This window comes from Ursus arctos, chromosome X (assembly GCF_023065955.2).
Source record: "Ursus arctos isolate Adak ecotype North America chromosome X, UrsArc2.0, whole genome shotgun sequence".
Taxonomy (NCBI): domain Eukaryota; kingdom Metazoa; phylum Chordata; class Mammalia; order Carnivora; family Ursidae; genus Ursus; species Ursus arctos.
This window is the reverse complement of record NC_079873.1, coordinates 40,078,230-40,105,815: the sequence shown is the minus strand read 5'-3', so window position 1 is coordinate 40,105,815 and position 27,586 is coordinate 40,078,230. Positions and strand designations below refer to the sequence as shown.

The 27,586-nt window shown below is 41.0% G+C and overlaps 1 protein-coding gene across 8 annotated transcripts in view; it reads right to left on the bottom strand.

Moving 5' to 3' along the window:
• Positions 1-24,884, bottom strand: part of ZNF81 (zinc finger protein 81) — a 105,849-nt gene extending 80,965 nt beyond the window's left edge. The window contains exons 1-3 of one of the 8 annotated variants that reach the window (XM_026513468.4): positions 24,394-24,483; positions 24,239-24,292; positions 22,754-22,781 (exon numbers count right to left, since the gene is read on the bottom strand). In XM_026513468.4, coding sequence (XP_026369253.1) covers positions 22,754-22,781; positions 24,239-24,292; positions 24,394-24,401 — 90 coding nt within the window. In that variant the 5' untranslated portion in view covers positions 24,402-24,483. Of the gene's footprint in view, positions 1-18,723; positions 19,056-22,753; positions 22,782-24,238; positions 24,484-24,745 lie in introns of those variants that run through there. The other 7 variants (XM_044389389.3, XM_026513469.4, XM_026513475.4 and 4 more) reach the window with 7 other exon arrangements.
• Between the last annotated feature and the right edge of the window lie 2,702 nt (positions 24,885-27,586).

The window sequence follows — 27,586 nt, the reverse complement described above, 5'->3', positions numbered from 1 at the left end:
CGCGCTCGGGCGCCGGGAAGGGGTAGCCACCTGCACGGGGGAGTGGGTGGACTCACGGATGGGCACCCGCGAGAGAGCAGACTGAGACCGTGAGCCGGGGAACACGCCACCAGACTGAAACGGAGCTCCGGTGCGCTCACTGGAACCAGACTGAGACCGGGAGCTCCAGTGCTTGTGGGGGCGGCTGGCGGCTGGCAGTGTTAGAAACACAAAGGACAGAGACGTGCCGGCCCTGGAAGTGAGGGCAGGGACGCCGGGTGTGGGGCGCACATCCCGGGACGCTGCAGGGTTGAACAGCACCAACAGTAACAGAGTTAAAGTGGCCAGAACATCGGGGAGAATGGCCTGTGATCCCTCTGTTCTGAGACAGAGGCTGAGATTTGGCCACTGCTGCTCTGACTCTCAGAAGAGGCACAGCAAACCGCCAGGGAAAGCCACCAGAGAACAAAAGCCTGGAGATACCGGCTCACAGTGTGCCCGTCCCCACCCCCCCTCGCAGGGGACACGGAGACTCTACCCAAACAGGGCTGCTTGAGTATTGGCGCGGCAGGCCCCTCCTCCAGAAGGCAGGCTGAAAAATCAAGAAGCCCGCATCCCTAAGATCGCTATAAACAAGGGCGCACGGCCTGGGTCCTGGTCAATGATTTGGGCTCTGGACAACCCCGCAACCTCTCCTCATCAGAATTACGAGAAGGAGAAATCCCCCCCCAGCAAAGAAAAGACAATGAGTCTGTGGCCTCTGCCACAGAACTAATGGATATGGATATAACCAAATTATCAGAAATGGAATTCACAGTAACAATGGTCAAGATGATGTGTAGACTTGAAAAAGTCTCATTAATGAAAATGTTAATGAGAATATAGAATATCTAAGGGCGGAAATGAGACCGAATCTGGCAGAAATTAAAAATTCTATGAGCCAAATGCAGCCAAAACTAGAGGCTCTGACGGTCAGGGTGAATGAGGCAGAAGAACGTATCAGCAAATTAGAGGATGGGTTAGTAGAAGAAAAAGCTAAAACAGAATCTGGACTCAAAAAAATCCACGCTCAGGAATGTAGGTTACGGGAGATTACTGACTCAATGAAACGTTCCAATGTCAGAATCATTGGCATCCCCGAGGGGGTGGAAAAAAACAGAGGTCTAGAAGAGATATTTGAACAAACTGTAGCTGAAAACTTCCCTATTCTAGCAAGGGAAACAAACATTCGTGTCCAAGAGGCAGAGAGGACCCCTCCCAAGCTCAACCACGACAAACCTACACCACATCACGTCACAGTGCAATTCGCAAATATTAGATCCAAGGATACAGTATTGAAAGCGGCCAGGGCAAAGAAATTTCTCACGTACCAAGGCAAAGACATCAGAATTACGTCAGACCTGTCTACACAGACCTGGAATGAGAGAAAGGGTTGGGGGACCATTTTTAAAGCTCTTTCAGAGAAAAACATGCAGCCAAGGATCCTCTATCCAGCAAGGCTGTCATTCAGAATTGATGGAGAAATAAAGACCTTCCAGAATCGCCAGTCATTGACCAATTTCGTAACCACGAAACCAGCCCTACAGGAGATATTAAGGGGGTTCTATAAAAGTAAAAAGGCCCCAAGAGTGATACAGAACAGAAAGTTACAACCTATAGAACAAAGACTTTACTGGCAACATGGCATCATTAAAATCATATCTCTCAATTATCAGTCTCAATGTAAATGGCCTAAATGCTCCCATAATGCCACAGGGTTGCAGATTGGATAAAAAGACATGACCCATCCATTTGCTGTCTACAAGAGACTCATTTTGAACCCAAAGATACATTCAGACTGAAAGTAAAGGGATGGAATACCATCTTTCATGCCAATGGACCTCAAAAGAAAGCTGGGGTAGCAATTCTCATATCAGATAGATTGGATTTTAAACTGAAGACTATAGTTAGAGACACAGAAGGGCACTATATTATTCTTAAAGGATGTATCCAACAAGTGGATATGACAATTATAAATATATATGCCCTCAACAGGGGAGCAGCAATATATACAAGCCAACTCTTAACCAGAATAAAGAGACATATAGATAAAAATACACTAATAGTAGGAGACCTCAACACTCCACTATCGGCAATAGACAGATCACCTAAGCAAGAAATCAGCAAGGAAACGAGCTTTGAATGCCATACTCGACGAGTTGGACCTCATAGATATATATAGAACACTACACCCCAGAACCAAAGAATACTCATTCTATTCTAATGCCCATGGAACATTCTCAAGAATAGACCATGTTCTGGGTCACAAAACAGGTCTCAACTGATACCAAAACACTGAAATTATTCCCTGCATATTCTCAGACCACAATGCTCTGAAATTGCAACTCAACCACAAGGAAAAATTTGGAAGAAACTCAAACACTTGGAGACTAAGAACCATCCTGCTCAGGAATGACTCGATAAACCAGGAAATCAAAAATTAATTTAAACAATTTATGGAGACCAACGAGAATGAAAACACAATAGTCTAAAACCTATGGGATACTGCAAAGGCAGTCCTAAGGGGAAAATACATAGCCATCCAAGCCTCACTCAAGAATAGAAAAATCTAAAATGCAGTTTTTATATTCTCACCTCAAGAAGCTGGAGCTGGAACAGAAGAACAGGCCTAACCCACGGATGAGAAAGCAGCTGATCAAGATTAGAGCAAAGATCAATGAATTAGAAACCAGGAGCACAGTAGAGCATATCAACAGAACCAGAAGCTGGTTCTTTGAGAGAATAAATAAGATCAATAAGCCACTGCAAGACTTATTCAAAAGAATAAAGGACCCAAATTAATAAAATTATGAATGAAAAGGGAGAGGTCACAACCAACACCAATGAAATGGAAGGATTATTAGAAACTTTTATCAACAGCTTTATGCCAATAAATTAAGCAATCTGGAAGAGATGGAGGACTTCCTGGAAACTTATAAACTACCAACGCTGATACAGGAAGAAACTGATTTTTTAAACAGGCCAATTAATTATGAGGAGATTCAGTCAGTGATAAACAACCTTCCAAAAAACAAAACTCCAGGCCCGGATGGTTTTCCTGGGGAATTCTACCAAACATTCAAAGAAGAAATAATACCTATTCTCCTAAAGCTATTTCAAAAATAGAAACAGAGGGGCGCCTGGATGGCACAGCAGTTAAGCGTCTGCCTTCGGCTCAGGGCGTGATCCCGGCGTTATGGGATCAAGCCCCACATCAGGCTCTTCCACTATGAGTCTGCTTCTTCCTCTCCCACTCCCCCTGCTTGTGTTCCCTCTCTCGCTGGCTGTCTCTATCTCTGTCAAAAAAATAAATAAAATCTTTAAAACAAAAATAGAAACAGAAGGAAAGCTACCACACTCATTCTATGAGGCCAATATTACCTTGATCCCCAAACCAGGCAAAGACCCCATCAAAAAGGAGAATTACAGACCAATTTCCCTAATGAATATGGACGCCAAAATCCTCAAGAAGATCCTGGCTAATAGAATCCAACAGTACATTAAAAGGATTATCCATCATGACCAAGTGGGATTCATCCCTGGGATGCAAGCGTGGTTCAACATTCGCAAATCGATCAGCATGATACATCATATGAACAGAAAAGACTCAGGAACCATATGATGCTTTCAAGTGATGCAGAAAAAGCATTCGACAAAATACAGCATCCTTTCCTGATTAAAACCCTTCAGAGTGTAGGGATAGAGGGTACATTCCTCAATCTCATAAAAACCATCTATGAAAAGCCTACAGCAAATATCATTCTCAATGGGGAAAAGCTGGAAGCCTTTCCCTTAAGATCAGGAACATGACAAGGATGCCCACTCTCGCCACTATTATTCAACATAGTACTAGAAGTCCTTGCAACAGCAATCAGACGACAAAAAGGGATCAAAGGTATCCAAATTGGCAAAGAAGAAGTCAAAATGTCTCTCTTCGCAGATGACATGATACTCTATATGGAAAACCCAAAAGAATCCATGCCCAAACTATTAGAAGTTATAGAGCAATTCAGTAACGTGGCGGGATACAAAATCAATGCTCAGAAATCAGTTGCATTTCTATACACGAATACTGAGACTGAAGAAAGAGAAATTAGGGAATCCATCCCATTTACAATAGCACCAAAAACCATACGTTACCTTGGAATTAACTTAACCAGAGACGTAAAGGACCTATATTCTAGAAACTATAAATCACTCTTGAAAGACATTGAAGAAGACACAAAAAGATGGAAACATATTCCATGCTCATGGATCTGAAGAATTAACATAGTGAAAATGTCCATGCTACCCAGAGCAATCTACACTTTCAATGCTATCCCGATCAAAATACCGAGGACATTTTTCAAAGAACTGGAACAAATAGTCCTTAAATTTGTATGGAACCAGAAAAGGCCCCGAATCGCCAAGGAACTGTTGAAAAGGAAAAACAAAGCTGGGGGCATCACAATGCCGGATTTCAAGCTATACTACAAAGCTGTGATCACAAAGACAGCATGGTACTGGCACAAAAACAGACACATAGACCAATGGAACAGAATAGAGAACCCAGAAATGGACCCTTGGCTCTTTGGGCAACTAATCTTTGATAAAGCAGGAAAAAACATCCAGTGGAAAAAAGACAGTCTCTTCAATAAATGGTGCTGGGAAAATTGGACAGCTACATGCAAAAGAATGAAACTTGACCACTCTCTCACACCATACACAAAGATAAACTCCAAATGGATGAAAGACCTCGATGTGAGACAGGAATCCATCAAAATCCTAGAGGAGAACATAGGCAGCAACCTCTATGACATCGGCCACAGCAACCTTTTTCATGACACATCTCCAAAGGCAAGAGAAACAAAAGATAAAATGAACTTATGGGACTTCATCAAGATAAAAAGCTTCTGCACAGCCAAGGAAACAGTCAAAAAAACTAAGAGGCAGCCCACGGAATGGGAGAATATATTTGCAAATGACGCTACAGATAAAGGACTGGTATCCAAGATCTACAAAGAACTTCTCAAACTCAATACGCGAGAAACAAATAAACAAATCATAAAATGGGCAGAAGATATGAACAGACACTTTTCCAATGATAACATACAAATGGCTAACAGACACATGAAAAAATGTTCAAAATCATTAGCCATCAAGGAAATTCAAATCAAAACCACACTGAGATACCACCTTACGCCAGTTAGAATGGCAAAAATAGACAAGGCAAGAAACAACAATTGTTGGAGAGGATGTGGAGAAAGGGGATCCCTCCTACATTGTTGGTGGGAATGCAAGTTGGTACAGCCACTCTGGAAAACAGTGTGGAGGTCCCTTAAAGAGTTAAAAATTGAGCTACCCTATGATCCAGCCATTGCACTACTGGGTGTTTACCCCAAAGATACAGACGTAGTGAAGAGAAGGGCCATATGCACCCCAATGTTCATAGCAGCAATGTCCACAATAGCTAAATCGTGGAAGGAGCCGAGATGCCCTGCAACAGATGACTGGATTAAGAAGTTGTGGTCCATATATACAATGGAATATTACTCAGCAATCAGAAAGAACGAGTTCTCAACATTTGCTACAACATGGACGGCACTGGAGGAGATAATGCTAAGTGAAATAAGTCAAGCAGAGAAAGACAACTATCATATGATTTCTCTCATCTATGGAACATAAGAACTAGAATGATCAGTAGGGGAAGAAAGGGATAAAGAAAGGGGGGGTAATCAGAAGGGGGAATGAAACATGAGAGACTATGGACTATGAGAAACAAACTGAGGGCTACAGAGGGGAGGGGGGTGGGGGAATGGGATAGGCCGGTGATGGGTAGTAAGGAGGGCACATATTGCATGGTGCACTGGGTGTTATACACAACTAATGAATCATCGAGCCTTACATCGAAAACCGGGGATGTACTGTATGGTGACTAACATAATATAATAAAAAATCATTATAAGAAAAATAAATAAATAAATAAATAAATAAATAAATAAATAAAATTATAAATAATTCCAATTCTAACATAATGGTGTAAAGTTTCTATTGCAAGATTATTTGTGTTTAACATCAATAATTTAAGTTTATTTGTATTCTAAAAAAAAAAAAAAAGAAGTTGTGGTCCATATATACAATGGAATATTACTCAGCTATCAGAAAGAACAATTTCTCAACATTTGCTGCAACATGGACGGCACTGGAGGAGATAATGCTAAGTGAAATAAGTCAAGCAGAGAAAGACAATTATCATAGGATTTCTCTCATCTATGGAACATAAGAACTAGGATGATCGGTAGGGGAAGAAAGGGATAAAGAAAGGGGGGGTAATCAGAAGGGGGAATGAAACATGAGAGACTATGGACTATGAGAAACAAACTGAGGGCTACAGAGGGGAGGGGGGTGGGGGAATGGGATAGACCGGTGATGGGTAGTAAGGAGGGCACGTATTGCATGGTGCACTGGGTGTTATACGCAACTAATGAATCATCGAACTTTATATCGGAAACCGGGGATGTACTGTATGGTGACTAACATAATATAATAAAGAAACATTAAGGAAAAATAAATAAAAGGAACATGATCTAAAAATAAATAAATAAATAAAATAAAATTCTGCCCAAAAATGATTTCCAACCTAGAATTCTATACATAACCAAAAATATCGATTCAGTGTCAGGGTTGAGTAAACATATTTCCATGGCATATATTACTCTTTTATTTCTATGAATATATTTATGTGATTACATATATTAAATAACATTCTTGCATGACATCGACACACATACAAAGTTTCATAAAGTCTACCTGTCATGCAACCATTCTCAAGGATATACTGGAGGACACGCTCCCACAAAATGAGGGGGTAAATCAAGAAAGAGGAAGATGCAAGAAGCAGGAAACAGGAAGGAAGACAGAAGATCCCCAAGAAAGGGGATCTGACAGAAGACAGAGGTGAGAAGGATTTCTTGGGGGATGGCAAAGGGAAGGCACCACAGTAATAGCTCTGTGTCAGCTGAGAGCAGCCTGACCAGTCTTCAGCAGGTCAACCAGCTCCAGGAGAGACTTCAGAGATGGGCTCACTGATGCCCAGAGTTGAGCCCACCCCCACCTATTACCAGCTGTGTGAACATGAGCCAGACAGCTTTTCTCTACGCCTCAGTTTGCTCTTCTATAAAATGGGAATAACAATGGCACCTACTTCTCAAGATTGTTATGAAGATGAGTTAGTATACGTTGTATGCGTATAACACTGCTGGCACACAGTAAACATGATATGAGTGTTTATAATTATTGCCATTATGATTGTGACCTAATACATTTGAATATGCAGAGAGGAGATTGAGACACCTGGGAAGAATTTGGAGTTGAAACATTGATATGTATCTAGTAAAGCAAAGAAATGACTAAGCCAGAAAATTATTAATTCCAGGGAAAAAAGGGGGCGCCTTGGTGGTTCAGTCAGTTAAGGCTCTGCCTTCAGCTCAGGTCATGATCCCACAGTCCTGGGACCGAGTGCCATGTGGGGCTCCTTACTCAGTGGGGAGTCTGCTTCTCCCTCTCCCACTCTGTCTGCTTGTGCTCTCTCTAAGAGATAAATAAAATCTTTAAAAAAGTTCCACGGAAAAGAAAGAGTTGTGCAGAAATAATAATCACAGCATAGATACTACATGACTCAACTACAAACAGTCACAGTAATAAACACTGATGAGGAATCTGATCAAAACAATAATATTTATAGGCAAATGTGTATGTTAGTGGGGGTGTATAGAAAAGCTAAATCTCCACCCTCCATAAAGGAAAGTCAATAGATAATGGCCAAAACTTTTAAAAAAATCGAATCCATTAAAAAGATTAAGAGTGCTTGCCTCCAGGGAGCTAGAATCTGGCAAAAAACAAAGCAGGAAAGAGCCATTTTTAAAAGGTGACTTAGAGAAATCTTTGCCACCCTTTACCACTTGTAAATGAAACTAAAAAGTAATTTCAATTATAAAGTGGCAAAAAATATTCACAAAAATATACAAGAAGCATAATGGGTCACGAATGCTAATATTAAAAAAAAAACCTTGGGGCGCCTAGGTGGCACAGCGATTAAGCGTCTGCCTTCGGTTCAGGGCGTGATCCCGGCGTTGCAGGATCGAGCCCCACGTCAGGCTCCTCCACTGTGAGCCTGCTTCTTCCTCTCCCACTCCCCCTGCTTGTGTTCCCTCTCTCGCTGGCTGTCTCTATCTCTGTCAAATAAATAAAATCTTAAAAAAAAAAAAAAACCTTAAAAAATCCATAGGCCATGAACCAGAAATCAAGTAGAAGAAAAACTCTGGAAAGAACACAGACACACGGAGGCTAAACAACATGCTACTGAACCACAAACGGGTCAATCAGGAAATCAAAGAGCAAGTCAAAAAATACATACAAACTCAGGGCGCCTGGGTGGCACAGCGGTTAAGCATCTGCCTTCGGCTCAGGGCATGATCCCGGTGTTACGGGATCGAGCCCCACATCAGGCTCTTCTGCTATGAGCCTGCTTCCTCCTCTCCCACTCCCCCTGCTTGTGTTCCCTCTCTCGCTGGCTGTCTCTATCTCTGTCAAATAAATAAATAAAATCTTTAAAAAAAAATACATACAAACAGATGAAAATGAAAACACAATGGTCCCAAATCTTTGGGACTCAGCAAAAACAGTTCTAAGAGGGAAGCGTATAGAAATACAGGCCTATTTCAAGAAGCAAGAAAAATCCCAAATAAATAACCTAAACTTACACTTAAAGAAGCTCAAGAAAGAACAAACAAAGCCCAAAGCTAGAGAAGGAAATAATAAATATTAGAGCAGAAATTAATGAGATAAAGTCTAAAAAAAAAAAAACCAACAGAAAAGGGCAATAAAACTAAGAGCTGGTTCTTTGAAAAGATCAGCAAAATTGATAAACCTTGATCTCATCAAGAAAAAAGAAGAGAATACTCAAATCAATAAAATCAGAAATGGAAAAGGAGGGGCGCCTGGGTGGCTCAGTCAGTTAAGCGTCTGCCTTTGGCTCAGGTCACGATCCCAGGGTCCTGGGATTGAGCCCCACATCAGGCTCCCTGCTCAGTGGGGAGCCTGCTTCTCCCTCTCCTTCTGCCCCCCACCCCGCTCCTGCTCTCTCTCTCTCTCTACTTGGTCACTCTGTATCTCAAATAAATAAATAAAATCTTAAAAAAAAGAAATGAAAAAGGAGACATAACAAGTGACCTCAGAGAAATACAGAGGATCATAAGAGAATATTGTGAAAAATTATATGCCAACAAATTGGACAACCTGGAGGAAATAGATACGTTCCTAGAAACATACATCTCCCAAAATTGATTCAAGAAGAAACAGAAAATTTGAACAGACTGATTAACAGCAATGAAATTGAATCAGTAATCAAAAAAATCCCAACAAACAAAAGTCCAGAACCAGATGGTTTCACAGGTGAATGCTACCAAACATTTAAAAAAGAGTTACTACTGAGGCACCTGGATGGTGCGGTCAGTTGAGCTTCCAACTCTTGGTTTCAGCTCAGGTTGTGATCTCAGGGTCATGGCTTTGCACTCAGCGAGGAGTCCTGCTTAAGATTCTCTCCTCCTCTCCCTCCACTCCCTCTGCCCTTAATCTTTCTCTCTCAAATAAATAAATAAATAAATCTTTTTAAAAAATAAAAAAAAAAGAGTTACTACCTATTCTTCTCAAACTATTCCAAAAAATAGAAGAGGAAAGAAAACTTCCAAATTCATTCTACAAGGCCAGCATTTCCCTGATACCAAAACAGACAAGGACACTACAAAAAAAAAGAGAGCTGCAGGCCAATATCTCTGATGAACATAGATGCAAAAATCCTCAACAAAATATAAGCAAACTGAATCCAACAACGTATTAAAAAAATCCTAACCCTAATCCTAACCCACAGTCAACTGAAATTTATTCCAGGGATGCAAGCGTGGTTTAATATTCACAAATCAGTCAGTGTCATACATCACATTAACAAGAGAAAGGATAAAAACCATATGACAACAGATGTAGAAAAAGCATTTGACAAAGTACATCCATTCATCACAAAAACTCTCAATAATGTGGGTTTAGAGGGAACACGCTTCAACATAATAAAGGCCATATGTGAAAAACTCACAGCTCACATCATAGTTAATGGTGAAAACCTGAAAGCTTTTCCTCTAAGATCAGGAACAAGACAGGATATCCAGTCTCACCACTTTTTTCAAAAAGATTTTACTTATTTATTTGAGACAGACAGAGAGAGAGAAGGAGTGGGGTGGACCAGAGGGAGAGGGAGAAGCAGAATCCCTGCTGAGCAGGGAGCCCACCATGGGCTCGAACCCAGGACCCTGGGATTATGACCTAAGCTGAAGGCAGATGCTTAACTGACTGAGCACCCAGACGCCCCTACACTCACCACTTTTATTCAACATACTAGAAATCCTAGACATAGCAATCAGACAATAAAAAGAAATAAAAGACATCCAAGGAAGTAAAATGTCACTATTTGCAGATGACATGATACTATATATAGAAAACCCTGAAGATTTCACCAAAAAACTATGAGAACTCATAAATAAATTCAGTAAAGTCACAGGATACAAATCAATATACAGAAATCTGTTACATTTCCATACACTAATAATGAAGTAGCAGAAAGAGAAATTGAGAAAATAATCCTATTTATAATTGCACCAAAAGTACCTGGGAAAAATTTTTACCAAGGAGGTAAAAGATCTACACTCTGAAAACTATAAAACACTGATTAAAAAAACTGAACATGACACAAACAAAAGGAATGATACACTAAGCTCATGGACTGGAAGAATTAATATTGTTAAAATGTCCATATTATGCAAAGTGAGCTACAGATTCAATGCAATCCCTATCAAAATACCAGATAGCTTTCATAGAACTCAAATAATCCTAAATGTTGCATAGAACCACAAAAGGCCCCAAATAGCCAAAGCATCCTTGAGAAAGAACAAAGCTGGAGGTAACACAATTCCAGATTTCAATATGTACTACAAGTCTGTAGCAATCAGAACAATATAGTACTGGCATAAAAATGGATACATAGATCAAAAGAACAGGACAGAGAGCCCAGAAATAAACCCACATCTATATGGTCAACTGATTTATAAACAAAGGGAGTAAGAACATAGCATGGGGAGAAAACTGTCTTTTCAGTAAATAGTGCTCAGAAAACTGGACAGCTACATGCAAAATAATGAAAATGGGCCACTTTCTTACAACATATATAAAAATAAACTCAAAATGGATGAAAGACCTAAATGTGAGACCTGAAACCACAAAACTCCTAAAAGAAAACACAGGAAGTAATCTCTTGGACATTGCCCATAGCAACATATTTATGGGTATGTCTCCTGAGGCAACAGAAACAAAAGCAAAAATAAACTATTGGGACTATACCAAAATAAAAAGGTTTTGCACGGCAAAGGAAACCATCAACAAAACAAGAATCCAAACTAGTGAATGGGAAAGGATATGTGCAAATATATCTCCAATAAGGGGTTAATATCCAAAATATACAAAGAACGTATACAATTCAACACCAAAAAACCCCCAAATCATTAAAACTAGGCAGAGGACCTGAAGAGATACTTTTCCAAAAAAAGACATCAGATGACCAACAGGCACATGAAAAGATGCCCAACATCACTAATTATCAGGAAAGTGCCAAACAAAACCACAATGAGGTGTCACCTCACACCACTCAGAATGGCTAGAATCAAAAAGACAAGAAATAACAAGTGTGGGTGAGGGTGTGGAGAAAAGGGAACCCTTGTGCGTTGGTGGTGGGAATGGAAATGGGAGCAATCACCTTGGTAGATGGTATGGCGGGTACTCAAAAAATTAAAAATAGTATTACTACATGATCCACTGATGCCAAGACTGGGTATTTACCCAAGAAAATGAAAATACTTATTCAAAAAGATATAGGCACCCCTATGTGTATTGAAACATTATTTACATTAGTTAAGAATCTTAACATTAGTTAAGATTAAGGAAGCAGAGGCGCCTGGGTGGCGCAGTCGTTAAGCGTCTGCCTTCGGCTCAGGGCGTGATCCTGGCGTTCTGGGATCAAGCCCCACGTCAGGCTCCTCCGCTATGAGCCTGCTTCTTCCTCTCCCACTTCCCCTGCTTGTGTTCCCTCTCTCGCTGGCTGTCTCTCTCTGTCAAATAAATAAATAAAATCTTTAAAAAAAAAAGATTAAGGAAGCAACCCAAGTGTCCATTAATAGATGAATGGATAAAGAAGATGTGGTAAACACACACAGACACACACACACACACACACACACACACACACTGGAATGTTACTCAGGCATAAAAAAGAATGAAATCCTGGGGCTCCTGGCTGGCTCAGTTGGTGGGGCCTGTGACTCGATCTCGGGATTGTGGGTTTAAGCCCCATGTTGGGTATAGAGATTACTTAAAAATAAAATCTTACAAAAAAAAGAATGGACAGGAGATCACACAAGGAAAATACTTCCCCAGAGCCACTGACTGGGAAAATGAGAGGGGCTGATTATTGTGAGTTTTTATAACCAGCAGAGCTCAAAGACTGGAGTTTTAGAGGTCCATGTCATGGCTGGTGTGGAGCCCAGCAGATGCTGCAGTGTTCCTGTAGAGGAGGGAGGAGGCCTCAGGGCCGACGGTGTGGTCTGAGGATTCCCTGGGACACGCTGGGAGAGACGGTTCCCCTTCTTGGAGGGCACCTGGGAGAGGTGGCCTTGCCTCTCAGGGGACAAAAGAGCCAGAAGGCACCATTGTGCTCCCCTGCTATTTAGCATAGGAACAGAGACACCTGCTGAGGGTGGCTTACCTGGACACTGGTTTTTGGTTGCGCTTTACTCTAAACTCCAAGCTCCTGTAAGTTGGTGCAACTGCCCTTTTGGGAGAAACCGGCACCAGCCCCAGTGTGTCAAGACCCACCCCCAGAGGACCAGTGAATGACCGCACCATGCTGGGTCCCCAAAGTTTGGAGTTTTGAAACTCAACCGGCCTGCCTGGGATAAAAGACAGGTGCACTGCACTGCCGGGCAGGCAGGTGGCCCGGACACAGACAGGGTGAAGGCAGGGATCTGAGGGACACCCGGGACACAGGAAGGGAAAGTGTTTGCTCTTCTTTGAGGGCTTCCCAGACAGCAATGGGAACGCACTCCCCACTCTGGGGATGAGGGAGAGGACTGGTGCGATTTTTCTTTCCCACCCATCAGCATGGACCGAAGTCAGGGAGCAGCACAGCGCCAACAGTGGAGGCCTGAGCCCTTACAACAAGACCCACCCCGCTATGCTCTACAGGTGCTTCTTTACGAGGGCAAGTGTGCCTGAGACCCAAAGCAGTGGGCCCATCCCCCAGAACACCAGCACAAACCCCCACATATACCACATCTCTTGACCACAAGAAGCCGCAAAGCTTCAGTTCTACTGGAAATAGCATCAGGTCTCTTTTAACAAGCAGACCCTGGAGCACACAGAGTTAAAACTCGCCAAACTCTGGACAAGGTCCAAACACTCCCCACTGCAGGCAAGGAGAAACTCTGCAGAGGACTAACCAGAGGGGAAGAGCAGCGAAAACACAGCAGCAGAGCGCAAACAGTATACACGAGGGATGCTTCCTAAAGCGCTAGGCCCTGGACAGTGTATGACCTCTTCTTCACTAAGCCATTACTCTCAGAAGCAAGAAACATTACAGGATTTCCTAACACAGAGAAGAAAACATAGACCTAGGGGTGCCTGGGTGGCTCGGTCGGTTCAGCATCTGATTCCGCTCAGGTCATGATCCCGGGGTCCTGGGATCAAGCCCCACATCAGGCTCCTTGCTCAGTGGGGAGTTTTCTTCTCCCTCTCCCTCTGCGCCTCCCCACTGTTGGTGCTCTCTCTCTCTGTGTCTCAAATAAATAAATAAAATATTTCAAAAAAAAAAGAAACAAAAAACAAAACAGAGACCTAGACAAAATGCCAAGTTGGAGGATTCATCCCAAAAGAAAGAACAAGACAAGGTCATGGCCAGGGATTTAACTGAAATAGATATAAGTAAAATGCCTGATCCAGGATTCAAAGCAACAATCATAAGAAGACTAGAAAGGAACAGAGAAAAGCTCCAGAAACAACCACTTAACAAATAATACAATGGCAACAAATTCATATCTATCAATAATCACTCTGAATGTAAATGGACTACACGCCCTGATCAAGAGACATGGGGTACCAAAATGGATTGAAAAAACCAAGACAGTCATTTTAGACCCAAAGACACCACCAGATTAAAAGGGAGGGAGTGGAGCACCATCTATCATGCTAATGGACATCAAAAGAAAGCCGGAGTAGCAATACTTACAACAGACAAATTGGATTTTAAAACAAAGACTGTAACAAGAGATGAAGAAGGGCATTATATCAGAATTAAGGGGTCTATCCATCAAGAAGATCTAACAACTGTAAATATTTATGCCCCAACTTGGGAGCATCCAAATATATAAATCAATTAATAACAAACACAAAGAAGCTCATTGCGGGGCGCCTGGGTGGCTCAGTCGTTAAAGCGTCTGCCTTCGGCTCAGGGCATGATCCCGGCATTATAGGATCGAGCCCCACATCAGGCTCCTCCGCTATGAGCCTGCTTCTTCCTCTCCCACTCCCCCTGCTTGTGTTCCCTCTCTCACTGGCTGTCTCTATCTCTGTTGAATAAATAAATAAAATCTTAAAAAAAAAGAAGCTCATTGCTAGTAATACAATAATCATAGGGGACGTCAACACCCCACTTACAGCAACGGACAGATCATCTAAGCAGAAGATCAACAAGGAAACAACGGCTTTGAATAACACACTGGATCAAATGGATACATTCAAAACACTTCATCCTAAAGCCACCAAATATACATTCTTTTCGAGTGTACATGAGACGTTCTCCAAAACAGATCACATACCGGGTCACAAATTAGGCCTCAACCAGTACCAAAGACACTGAGATCGTACCATGCATATTTTCAGACCACGACGTTGTGAAACTTCAAGTCAACCACAAGAAAAAATGTGGAAAGACCACAAATACATGGAGGTTAAAGAACATCCTACTAAAGAGTGAATGAGTTAACTGGGAAATTAAAGAAGAATTTTAAAAATACATGGAACCAAATGAAAACGAAAACACAACAGTCCAAAATCTCTGCAGCAAAAGCAGTCCTAAGAGGGAAGTATACAGCAGTACAGGCCTACCTCAAGAAGCAAGAAAAATCTCAAACATACAACCTAACCTTATACCTAAAGGAGCTAGAAAAAGAACAGCAAATGAAGTCTAAAGCCAGCTGAAGAAGGGAAGTAATAAAGATTAGAGCAGAAATAAATAATATAGAAACAAAAAAAAGTAGAATAGATCAATGAAACTAGGATCTGGCTCTTTCAAAGAATTAACAAAATTGATAAACCCCTACCCAGACTTATCAAAAAGAAGAGAACAGACTCAAATAAATAAAATCACAAATGACAGAGAAGAGATCACAACAAATACCACAGAAATACAAACAATTATAAGAGAATATTATGAAAAATTATATTCCTAGAAACTTACAAACTACCAAAGCTGAAACAGGAAAAAAGAGAAAATTTGAACAGACTGATAACCAGCAAACAAATTGAATCAGAAATCAAAAGTCTCCCAATAAACAAAAACAAGGGCCAGATGGCTTCCCCGGAAAATTCTACCAGACATTTAAAGAAGAGTTAATACCTATTCTCCAAAAACTATCCCAAAAAATATAAATGGAAGGAAAACTTCCAAACTTATTCTACAAGGCCAGTATTACCTTGATTCCAAAACCAAAGACCCCACTAAAAAGGAGAATTACAGGCCAATATCCCTGATGAACATGGATGCAAAAATGCTCAACAACATACCAGCAAATGAACCCAACAGAACTTTAAAGGACTCATCCACCACAATCAAGTGGGATTGATTCCTGGGCTGCAGGGGTGGGTCGATGACCACAAAGCAATCAACATGATACACCACATTAATAAAAGAAAGGATAAGAACCATATGATCCTGTCAATAGATGCAGAAAAATCATTTGACAAAATACAGCACCCTATCTTGATAAAAACACTCAAGAAAGTAGGGTAGAAGGAACATATCTCAACATCATAAAGGTCGTATACGAAAGACCTACAGCTAACATCATCCTCAGTGGGTAAAACTGAAAGCTTTTTCCCTACGGTCAGAAACAACACAGGGATGCCCACTCTCACCAATGTTATTTAACAGAGTACTGGAAGTTCTAGTCTCAGCAATCAGACAACAAAAAGAAATAGCAGGCATCCAAATCGGCAAGGAAGAAGTCAGACTTTCACTATTTGCAGATGACACGATACTGTATGTAGAATACCTGAAAGACTCCACCAAAAAATTGCTAGAACTGATACACAAATTCAGTAAAGTCACAGGAGACAAAACCAATACACAGAAATCTGTTGCATTTTTATATACCAATAATGAAGCAGCAGAAAGAGAAAGTCAAGAAATCGACCCCATTTACAATTGTACAAAAAACATAAGATACCTAGGAATGAACCTAACCAAAGAGGTAAAGGATCTGTACTCTGAAAACCACAGAACACTTATGAAGGAAATTGAAGAGGACACAAAGAAATGGGAAAGCATTCCACACTCATGGATTGGAAGAACAAACATTATTAAAATGTCTTTACTATCCAAAACAATCTACACATTTAATGCAATCCCTATCAAAATAACACCAGCATTTTTCACAGAGCTAGAACAAACAATTCTGAAATTTGTATGGAACCAGAAAAGACCCCGAATACACAAAGCAATCCTGAAAAAGAAAAACAAAACTGGAGGCATCACAATTCCAGACTTCAAGCTCTATTACAAAGCTGTAATGGTCAAGGCAGTATGGTACTGGCACAAAACCAGATACACAGATCAATGGAACAGAATACAGAACCCAGAAATGGACCCACGACTATATGGTCAATTAATCTTTGACAAAGCAGGAAAGAATATCCAGTGGAAAAAAGACAGTCTCTTCAACAAATGATGCTGGGAAAACTGGACACCAACATGCAAAAGAATGAAACTGGACCCCTTTCTTACACCATCCACAAAAATAAATTCAAAATGGATGAAAGACCTAAATGTGAGACAGGAATCCATGAAAATCCTAGAGGAGAACACAGGCAGCAACCTCTGCGACCTTGGCCGCAGCAACTTCTTGCTAGACACGTCTCTGAAGGCAAGGGAAACAAAAGCAAAAATGAACTATTGGGACTTCATCAAGATAAAAAGCTTCTGCACAACAAAACAATCAACAAAACTAAAAGGCAACCTACAGAATGGGAGAAGATATTGCAAAGGACATAACAGATAAAGGGCTTGTATCCAAGATCTATAAAGAACTTATCAAACTCAACACCCATAAAACAAATATCCAGTTAAGAAATGGGCAGAAACAGGAATAGACATTTCTCCAAAGAAGACATCCAGATGGCCAACAGACACATGAAAAGAGGCTCAACATCACTCATTATCAGGGAAACACAAATCAAAACGACAGTGAGATACCACCTCTATATATAGATATAGACATAGATATAGATACAGATATAGATATAGATATATAGGGGCGCCTGGGTGGCACAGCAGTTAAGCGTCTGCCTTTGGCTCAGGGCGTGATCCCGGCGTTATGGGATCAAGCCCCACATCAGGCTCTTCTGCTATGAGCCTGCTTCTTCCTCTCCCACTCCCCCTGCTTGTGTTCCCTCTCTCGCTGGCTGTCTCTATCTCTGTCGAATAAATAAATAAAATCTTTAAAAAAAAAAAGATATAGCTATATATCACGGACTATTACTGAGCCATAAAAAAGAATGAAATCTTGCCATTGACAATGGTGTGGACAGAGCTAGAGAGTATCATGCTAAGCGAAATAAGTCAGAGAAAGTCAAATACCATATGATTTCACATATATGCGGAATCTGAAAAATAAAACAAACAAATCAAAAAACCAAAAACAAACAGATTCCTAAATACAGAGAACTGGTGGTTGCCAGAAGAGAGGTCGATGGGGTAACGGCAAAATAGATAAGGGGGAGTAAGAGTACAAACTTCCAGGTGTAAAATAAGTAAGTCATAGGAGTGAAAGGTAAGGCATAATAATACTGTAATAACATTGAATGGTGACAGACAGCGATTACACGTATTGTGGTATTTAGTAATGCATAAAACTTTCCAATCAATATGTTGTACATCTGAGGGGCGCCTGGGTGGCTCAGTCGGTTAAGTGTCTGACTCTTGATTTCGCCTCAGGTCACGATCTCAGGGTTGTAAGATTGAGCTCTGCATCGGGCTCCGCACTGGGCGTGGAGCCTGCTTAAGATTCTCTCTCTCCCTCTGCCCCTCTCTGCAGCCCCCCTCTAAAAAATATGTTGTATATCTGAGAATAATATAACACGGTCTGTTAATTATCCTTCAATAAAAAAATCCATAAGCTAAGATAAATAAAGCAGCAATTGACAAGAGAAGAAAATTCACACAAGGGAAATGAACGAGCAATAAAAATTCCCTGATTATGTTGCTTGCTTAAGGAACAAGTCATACAGATTAAAATAATGAGATACTATCTTTCATTCTGGATGAATTCCTGGCCCTGGGCACCTCTCCCTCCTCACCTCACAGGAGTTGTCACATCTCCCCACAGCTAGAGCCAGGGACGGCCTGGGAGAGCTCTGGTTGGCTGGCATATTCCTGCTGGGCCTCAGCCCTCCAGCTCTCTTGCTGCTGCTCCTTCCACGAGCCTGAAGCCAAGTGGGGTCCGTGGACTCAGATCAGAGCTGCTGGAGCCAAAAGGAAGTTCCTGCAGTCTCCACTATGGGGTCTGGCCCACAGGCTCAACAGAGACTCCAAGAAACCTGGAAACACAGTGTCCACATGGTCCGTCATTCAGCATTCACCCCACAAATGCTTCCTGGGGGCACCAAGATACAGTTCCTGGCCTTCGAAACTGCAGGGTAGACAAAGTCCAGTCAATACCTATTCTCATCATTCATCAAAATGAAATATGAGAAAGGCCATGAGATTTAGACGAACATTATTAAAGCCTTAAATTCTCGCTCGGCCAACTTTTAGCTATGAGAATATAAAAATGTTTCTACAGTTTTCTTTTCAAAATGAGTCAAAACTATTCACCTCAAGGGGTTTGCGAAAATTAAATGAGATGATTTGTAAGGCACTTGGCAGCAGGCTGGCCCCAGGAAACATTTAATTCACATTAGCAAGTATTGTCATTACAAGGGATCAGGTAACATGCAGAAGGGGGTACCTCACTTAATTTGCACAATAATCCTCTCACCCACGTGTTGCCGTAATTATTATTATTTCATTTTCTGCACACAGAAACAGAGGCTTAGTGATATTAAGTCAAACCCGGTCTACCCGGCTTCAAAATGTACATTCTCAACACTACAACACACAGTACCTTTTGTGTGGTAGGCTTAAAATAAACATGGCTCTGTTTAACAGATGTTGAAAACATGACTGTGATTTGGAACCAAAAAAAAGAGAACAGAGTTTCTTAAAACAAAAGAGATATGCCGTAAGGAAAATGCTAATAGCCTGGGCCTATAAATGTTTTAACAACCTCAAAATATTCAGAGGTAAAACTGTTTCTCCTTTTACAGGATCTAGGGAGGAGAGGGGGTCTCTGTGTCTATAATGCAGAACAATTTTATTATGATCGACTAATAGAAGCACCATGGATTTAGTTTTTCTTATTGGGAAAGGGAAAGTATCCTTTATAAAATGAAGAGGACCTTAAGAAAACAAAAGTAAGAAATGAGATAAAGAGGAAACAAGAAAGTAAATAAGGAATAAAATAAAAAGCATGAACAAGTTGAATTTTAAACACATAAACATGTTATATCAAAGAAAGAGAGACTATGCTTTCCTTCCTTATGCCCACGGAACTTGTACAAAATTCCAATAAATAACTTAACCATGAAGAAAATCTGGTAGGGGCACCCGGGCAGCTCAGTTGGTTAAGTAAAGCAACTGACTCTTGGTTCCGGCTCAGGTCATGATCTCATGGGTCTTGGGATCGAGCCCCGTGTAGGGCTCTGTGCTCAGCGGGGAGTCTGCTTGAAAGAGTCTCTCCCTCTGACCCTCCCCCCTCGCTCACTGACTCTCTCTCTAATAAATAAATCTTTTTAAAAAAGAAAATCTGGTAGATGTTTTAATGTTGGGAATTGACAGGCTACATGGTCTGATGATAAGATGTTCAACATCATTAGTCATTAAGGAAATGCAAAGCAAAACCAAAGTATTCCATTCATTAGGGGACCGCTTCATATCCACGAGGATGGCTAAAATAAGGGGGAGGGGGAGACAATAACAGGTATTGGTGAGATGTGAATAAGTTGGAGCTCTCATATATTGCTGGTAGAACTGTGAAATGGTATAGCCACTCAGACAAACAGTTTGGCAGTTTCTCAAAATGTTACACATAGAGTCACCATATGATCTGGCAATTCTACTTGTAGGTACCTCACCAAGACAAATGGAAACACATGTCCACTCCAAAACTTATATATACAACCATTCACAGCAGTATTATTCATAATAGTCAAAAAGTGGAAACCACCTAAATGTCCACCAATTGAAAATGGATAAACAAAATTTATATATCCATACAATGGAATATTATTTGGCAATTAAAAAGAACTATTGATACATGCTATAACACGAATAAACCTTGAAGTCATTATCTTATGTGAAAGAAGCCACAAAAGGCCACATATTTTATGATTCCATTTATGTGAAATATTCAGAATAGGCAAATACATAGACACAGAAAATTGGTTAGTAGTTGCCCAGTCAGGGGGTGTGGGGTGGCATGAATGGTGAATGTCTGCTAATGTGTACAAGGTTTCTTTCCAGGGGTATTGAAAATATCCTGAAATTAGATTGTGGTGATGATTGTACAACTCTGTGAATGTACTAATAACCTCTGAACTGTATGCTCTAAATGGATGAATTTTATGGTACTGGAAAATATCTAAATCTATTTTGTATACCTAAATAAATCTGTTTTAAAAGAAAAGGAAGACTTAACTAAATAACCCAGGATCAAAGTGGGAAGTCAATACCGAAGCTACACAATTTTTACCAGAAGTCATGGAACACACTAAAGCCATATAGAGTGAAATTTAGAGCTTTAAATGGCTTGATTTTAATTAAAAATAAATATAACAAAAAAGAGCTATGTATTCAACCTAAAATATTAGAATTAGAAAAAACAAAACTAGGCAAAGCCCCCCCAAAATAAACTAGTCATTAATAAAAATAAAATCTTAAATAATTCAAATAAATATAATAGGGGGTTTAAAGAAAACAAAGAGCTGGTCCTTTGAAATGACCAATGTCATAGATAATCCCCTAGCAAACCAGATAAAGGAGAAGAGTTGTTTGTTTGTTTGTTTAAGATTTTATTCATTTATTTGAGAGAGAGTGTGTGTGTGAGAGAGAGAGCACAAGCAGGGAAAGCTGCAGAGGGAAAGAGAGAAGCAGGCTTCCCACTGAGGAGGGAACCTGACACGGGGCTCAATCCCAGGACCCCGAGCCCATGACCTGAGCCAAGGCAGATGCCCAACCGACTGAGCCACCCAGGCGCCCCAAGAAGACTTCGAAAAAAAAAAAAAATATATATATATATATACACACACACAATATGGAAATATATACATGGAAAATCTTTCTCAGACAGGGCATTGTTTCAAAGTAGTTATTATGGGAGATTATGCATAACTGTATAGCAACATATTTTGATACTGATGTGAAACAGGTGCTTCTCTAGCAAGGTGTAAATTATACAAAGTTAATACAGGAAAAAACAGAAGAGAACAATAAATGTAAAAGAGACCAGGAAAAAAATGACATAAGACAACAAATACAAATAGTACGACTCTGACATGTAGAAAGGAAAGGCAAATAGCCCATGGATCTCAGGGCCTGAGGAACAACACACTGGTGAGTTCCCTAGGTTTCCTTCTCCTCCCATATATCACAAACGGGACACTGGAGAACCTTATAACTCAGAACTGTCAACAGGCACAGACGAAAAAGCTCTGAGAAATGCCTACTTCCCTTAATCACAGGACCAAGAAGAGGGTGGCCTAACTAAACATACCACCCCACTCCAGCCAAATACTAACAGAATACACATTCTCTTCAAGCACCCATGCAACATTACCCAAGACATATCACACCCAGGGTCATAAAACCAACCTCAATAAATTGAAATCTTATGGTAAATGTCCTCTAATATCATCAAACTAGAAATCAATAATAGAAAGATAACAGGAAAGTCTCCAAACACTTGAAAATTAGACAATACATTTCTATATCATCCATGGACCAAAGAGATGGCCTCAAGCCAAATTAAAAAGTAACGAATGAAAATAAAAATACAACACATCAAAATTTGGGGGATGCAGATAAAGCAGTGTCGAGAGGGAAATTTATAGTACTAAATGTTTATATAAGAAAAGAATGAAGGTCTTAACTCTTAAGACCTCAAGAATTCACGATGTCAAATCAATAATTTAAGCACCCATCTCAAGAAACTAGAAAAAAGAACAAAGTAAACCCAAAGCAAGCAGAAGGAAGGAAATAAGAGCATGAATCAATGAAACTGAAAACACTTACCAATTGTTGAATCATTTCTGTTGTACACCTGAAACAAACAAAAAGAGTTGAGATGAAATATATATGTAAATACAGGAAAGAAAGAAAGAAACTGAAAACAGAAAATACACACAATCACTGAAACCAAAAGCTGGTTCTTTGAAAAGATTGATAAAATTGGTAATCCTCTAGCAAGACAGATAAAGATGAAAAGAAACAAGATACAAATTACCAATATCAGAACTGAAACACAAGACAGAACTACAAATGCTGCAGCCATTAAAACGAAAGTAAGGGAATACCACAAACAACTTAAATGCACATAAATTCAACAACTGGGATGAAATAGTCCAATTCTCCACAAAACACAAACTCCTACAACTCACCCACTATTAAATATATACTCTGAAAAAAATTAAATAATCTGAAGTCATATAACTACTACAGAAGTTGAGGCCATCATCAAAAAGCTTCCAAAAGGAAATGTCCAGGCCCAGATGGTTTCAATGGAGGATTCTACCAAATGGTTAAAGGAAAAATTAGCATAATTCTACATAATCTCTTCCAGAAAATACAAAAGGAGAGAATATTTCCTACCTCATCCTATGAGGCCAGTACTACCCTAATGCTAAAACCAGACACAAACCATATGGAAAACTCAAATTGTTGACCATTATCTTTCATAAACCAAGTCGCAGAAAATCCTCAAGAAACAAACAAAAAATAAAGGCAATAGCTAAAGCATTCCTGCAACATAAAAAAAGAATTATACACCACAACCAAATGAGATTTATTCCAGGAATGTAAGGCTGGTTCAACTCAGAAATCAATCAGTGCATTCTCCCAGATTAACAAGCTAAAGAAGAAAAATCATAAGATCATATAAATTCATACAGTACTGACAAATTTCAACACCCATTCATGATAAAACTAGATAGACACATAGATCAATGGAACAGAATAAAGAACCTAAAAATAGCCCCACTCAAGTATGTGCAATTTATTTTTCACAAAGGTGCAAAACAAGTAAAGAAAGGAAGGATAGTCTTCAACAGATGGTGCTTGAGTAATTGGACACTCAAACAGACGAGCTTAAATCTAATTCTCACACTTTATACAAAACTGAACTCAAAATGCATCATGAACAGCAGGAAGGAGAAACGGACCAATCACCAACACACTGGAGAATTTCTCTCTCCTCTGTAACAGGAGAAAAGGACAACAAAGAGTGTAAATTTTGTATGACACAGTTGGCAACTAAACAACTACATATTATTTTTGATTAAAATATGGAACATTTATAAAAATTCACCGTGGCCTAGGCCATGAGTCTCCTCCTGTTTCAAGGAATGAGCTTCACGTACACATTTTTCTGACCACAGAAAACTAAGGCTAGAAATCTATTAAAAAGATAAACTTTTGGAAACTAAAAACGCACTTCTAAGTAACTCGTGGGCAGAAGAAAAATCGACTCTTAGGGAACACTTAGAACATAATGCACCGAACCTTGTGGGTCTTAGAGTGAACTTCAGGACCTTAACGTTGAGAGAAGAGGAAAACCTGCAAAATAATGATCAAATCACCCAACTCAGTTAGACAACCGATTCCACCACTGACCACACAGAATTCCCCAACACTCACGCTCCCCGGGGCCCCATCACCTCCACATCCCTTCGACACAGAGCACTGAGATCCTTCTGACAACTATTAAACCACTGCTGAGAACCGTAGCCGCTTCCGGTCACCACCCCTAGCACCGCCCCTTCTCAGGGTTTGGGGCGACGAACGAAGGGGGCGTGGTCCTGCACACGCGCAAAACCACATTCGAAGCCGCTATCAGCCCAGAGTCAACATGGGGCTGTTACGGGATCGGTGCTTTGGAGCTTTCCGTGCCCCTCGGCCGCGTTGTCAGGCGGGGAACATGGCCGCGCCCAGGTTGCGCTTCCCCGTGGGGTGCGCCATGTTGGAGGAGTGATCATTCCGTAACGAGGATAAGGAAGCCTCTAAACTCACAGAGCAGAGCAGTGGAGCTGCCCCAGTGGCGGGGAGCATGGGTGGCGATGTTCTTTTGGGCGGTCTTCCTGGAGGAGGGGTCTTTGGATCTGCACTCTGGATCTGTGCAATAATGTTCAGAGAAGCTGAAGGGCCTCTGGAAAGACGCAGAGGTGCCAGTGGCTGTTCTCTCCTGGCATATACCACACGATGTGAAAGGGGGGGGGGAAGTCAGACTGGTTTACAGTCCTCTCCTGGAACATACCACGAGCGAAGAAGGGGAAGAAATTGAGGGTGTGCAAGCCTCCTAGGCTATAGCACTGACATCTAACAGATTCCCCTCTGTTGTGCTTGTAGGGGTTGGCTGCGGGGTCTGAATGCTCACATAGTCTACATTATCTCCCATTTCAGCAACCCCAGATGAAATAAAATATGTACCAATAATACTTGTTGATTTTTTCCTTAATCTAAAGCAATATGTCAGTAAAAACATCTTTAGGAAACTATTATTTTTATTTCCACATAAAATAAAATCTGCATAGTGATAGTGCCCTTTGAAAATATAGCTTTAAGACAAGACTGATTGCCCTTCAACCAGTTTGCTGCCGCTAATATTACTTCTAATACAGAAATTCTGGAGATGCCCATACCCTTCTAGGAGATGTCACTGGGGTAGAAAGAGAAGAAGTCCTGTTGCCCTTTCTTGGGAATGCCTACTTTTCCTTCAAAACCAAGTTCAAATATCTTCTCCTCCAGGGAGTCCTCCTGACTGAGGTAGAAGGCTCTGTACCCCGCTGAAGGCTTTTCTAAATCCTCAGGTGAGGAAGGTATTTTGAGGGGACCTGACACGGGCTCAGGTATGGACTTACTGGATGCTCTCAGTCGTCACATCCCCTCTGGGGCTCAGTTTCACAATCTGGAATGTAAGGGTGTCCTACTCAGCCTGAGACCATCTGGGACTAATCTGTAGTCTGACAGATCCATCCATCAATGAGGGAGACCACACACCAGAGGAACCATGGAACCACTAAACAAAAGAAAAGATAGAGTTACAGGATTCTGAGGAATGGTGAAGTTCAGATGAAATAGAAATGAAGCAGTGTTTTGGTGACGGTAAAGCAAGTGTGAACCGCAAAGTGAACTGAGTCCTGTTTTCCTGAAAACAATAAAGTTATGATAGATGTAGAATGTTGTGTCTAGATACCCCTCAGCGTTGGAAATCCTGGCTTCTTCTTTGTGTCTAAATGACTAAGGGTCTCCGGCAAAAGTAGGATGTTTCATTTGTACTGATACTGTTTCAAAAGGCAGCTTTCTGGGGCGCCTGGGTGGCTTAGTCGTTGAGCGTCTGCCTTTGGCTCAGGGCGTGATCCCAGGGTACTGGGATTGAGCCCCACATCAGGCTCCCTGCTCTGCTGGAAGCCTGCTTCTTCCTCTCCCACTCCCCCTGCTTGTGTTCCCTCTCTCGCTGGCTGTCTCTTTGTCAAATAAATAAATAAAATCTTTAAAAAAAAAACGAAAAAAAGCAAAAGGCAGCTTTCTGATAGTACATGATTGTAGAGAAGGAAGTTTCCCAGTTACGAAGAAAGCAGTAGTCAAAGTAGACTTCTTTACGGCATTACAGGGGCAGCACATCCTTGGGAGAAATAATGTTTCCTGCTAACTTTGCATCTGAGTTTATCTGTGATTGTTATCCCAGCCTGAAGAAGGGCAGGGCAGAATTTATAGTCTGAGCTAATTTTTGCTCAGAGGGTTGAACTCAAATTATGCCCAATTCTCTTTCTACACATAAAACCCTGATCCGATCGTTTACTGAATGAAGAAACGAAGAAGGAATTGAATCAGTGGTAGCATGTCTGGCACACCTCTACGTAGAGTTCCAAGAATCATTGTTCTTGTTGTCGGGCATCCTAACAGTACTACGGTTATCTTTTTTTTACAATAATTTTTTATTAGGTTATGTTAGTCACCATACAGTATATCCTTAGTTTTTGATGTAATGTTCCATGATTCGTTATACGGTTATATTTTTAAAAATAATAGATCCGTTAGACCATTTCAGAGAAGGAGAGACAGAGCCAATAAACATACAAGGAGATGTTCCAAGTCATTAGCTATCAGGGAAATACAAATCAAGACATGAGATGACATTTTTATACCCATTCAATTTATAATAATTTCAGTCTGACAATACCAAGTGTGGAAGAGGATGTGCACCTGCGGGATCGTTTGGCCCCGTTGAAGGAACGTGAATCAGTGTAACCGCTCCTAGAGAGCAAAATGGAGTCTCTCACGTCAAGCAGGGGCCTGTATCGAGCAATGACGCAAGTCGGTAAAGGTACTGCAGCTAAGAGATATCACCCGGACGAACGTCAGCCGACACCCCAGAACTGATAACGAACAGAACCAGACGAGGTCTGCAGGGGCCCAAGGCCGATTAAATCCCTTTAAAAGGGGGAGGATTTTGGCAGTGAGCTGTCAGACTCTTCAGACGTGACCCCTCTACGTCTGACCACTTAAAAAAGGCAACCACTGCCAAAGGCTCTGCCCGACTCACCTCCGAACAGAACAGAACAGAACAGAGATCCTTCACTGCTCGAACAGCAGAAGCAGGAAGTGCCCAGAGCTGCCCCAGACGCGACCGAGGCCTTGTCTCAACTGCGCCCCAAGGACTGACTGTGTGTTCATTTCGTTAACTTCCTACACCCTTCTGTTATCTTTGTTGTGTGGTTTGTCTCATGTCCTGCTCCGTGTGCTGTGTAAGAAGCCAAGTTTAATCACACGGTGAAATGTCACTGGGTTTGGAATCCCGAACCTGCTTTAAAAGGGTGATTTAACTTTGCTTTAGGACTGAATAAAGCTGCC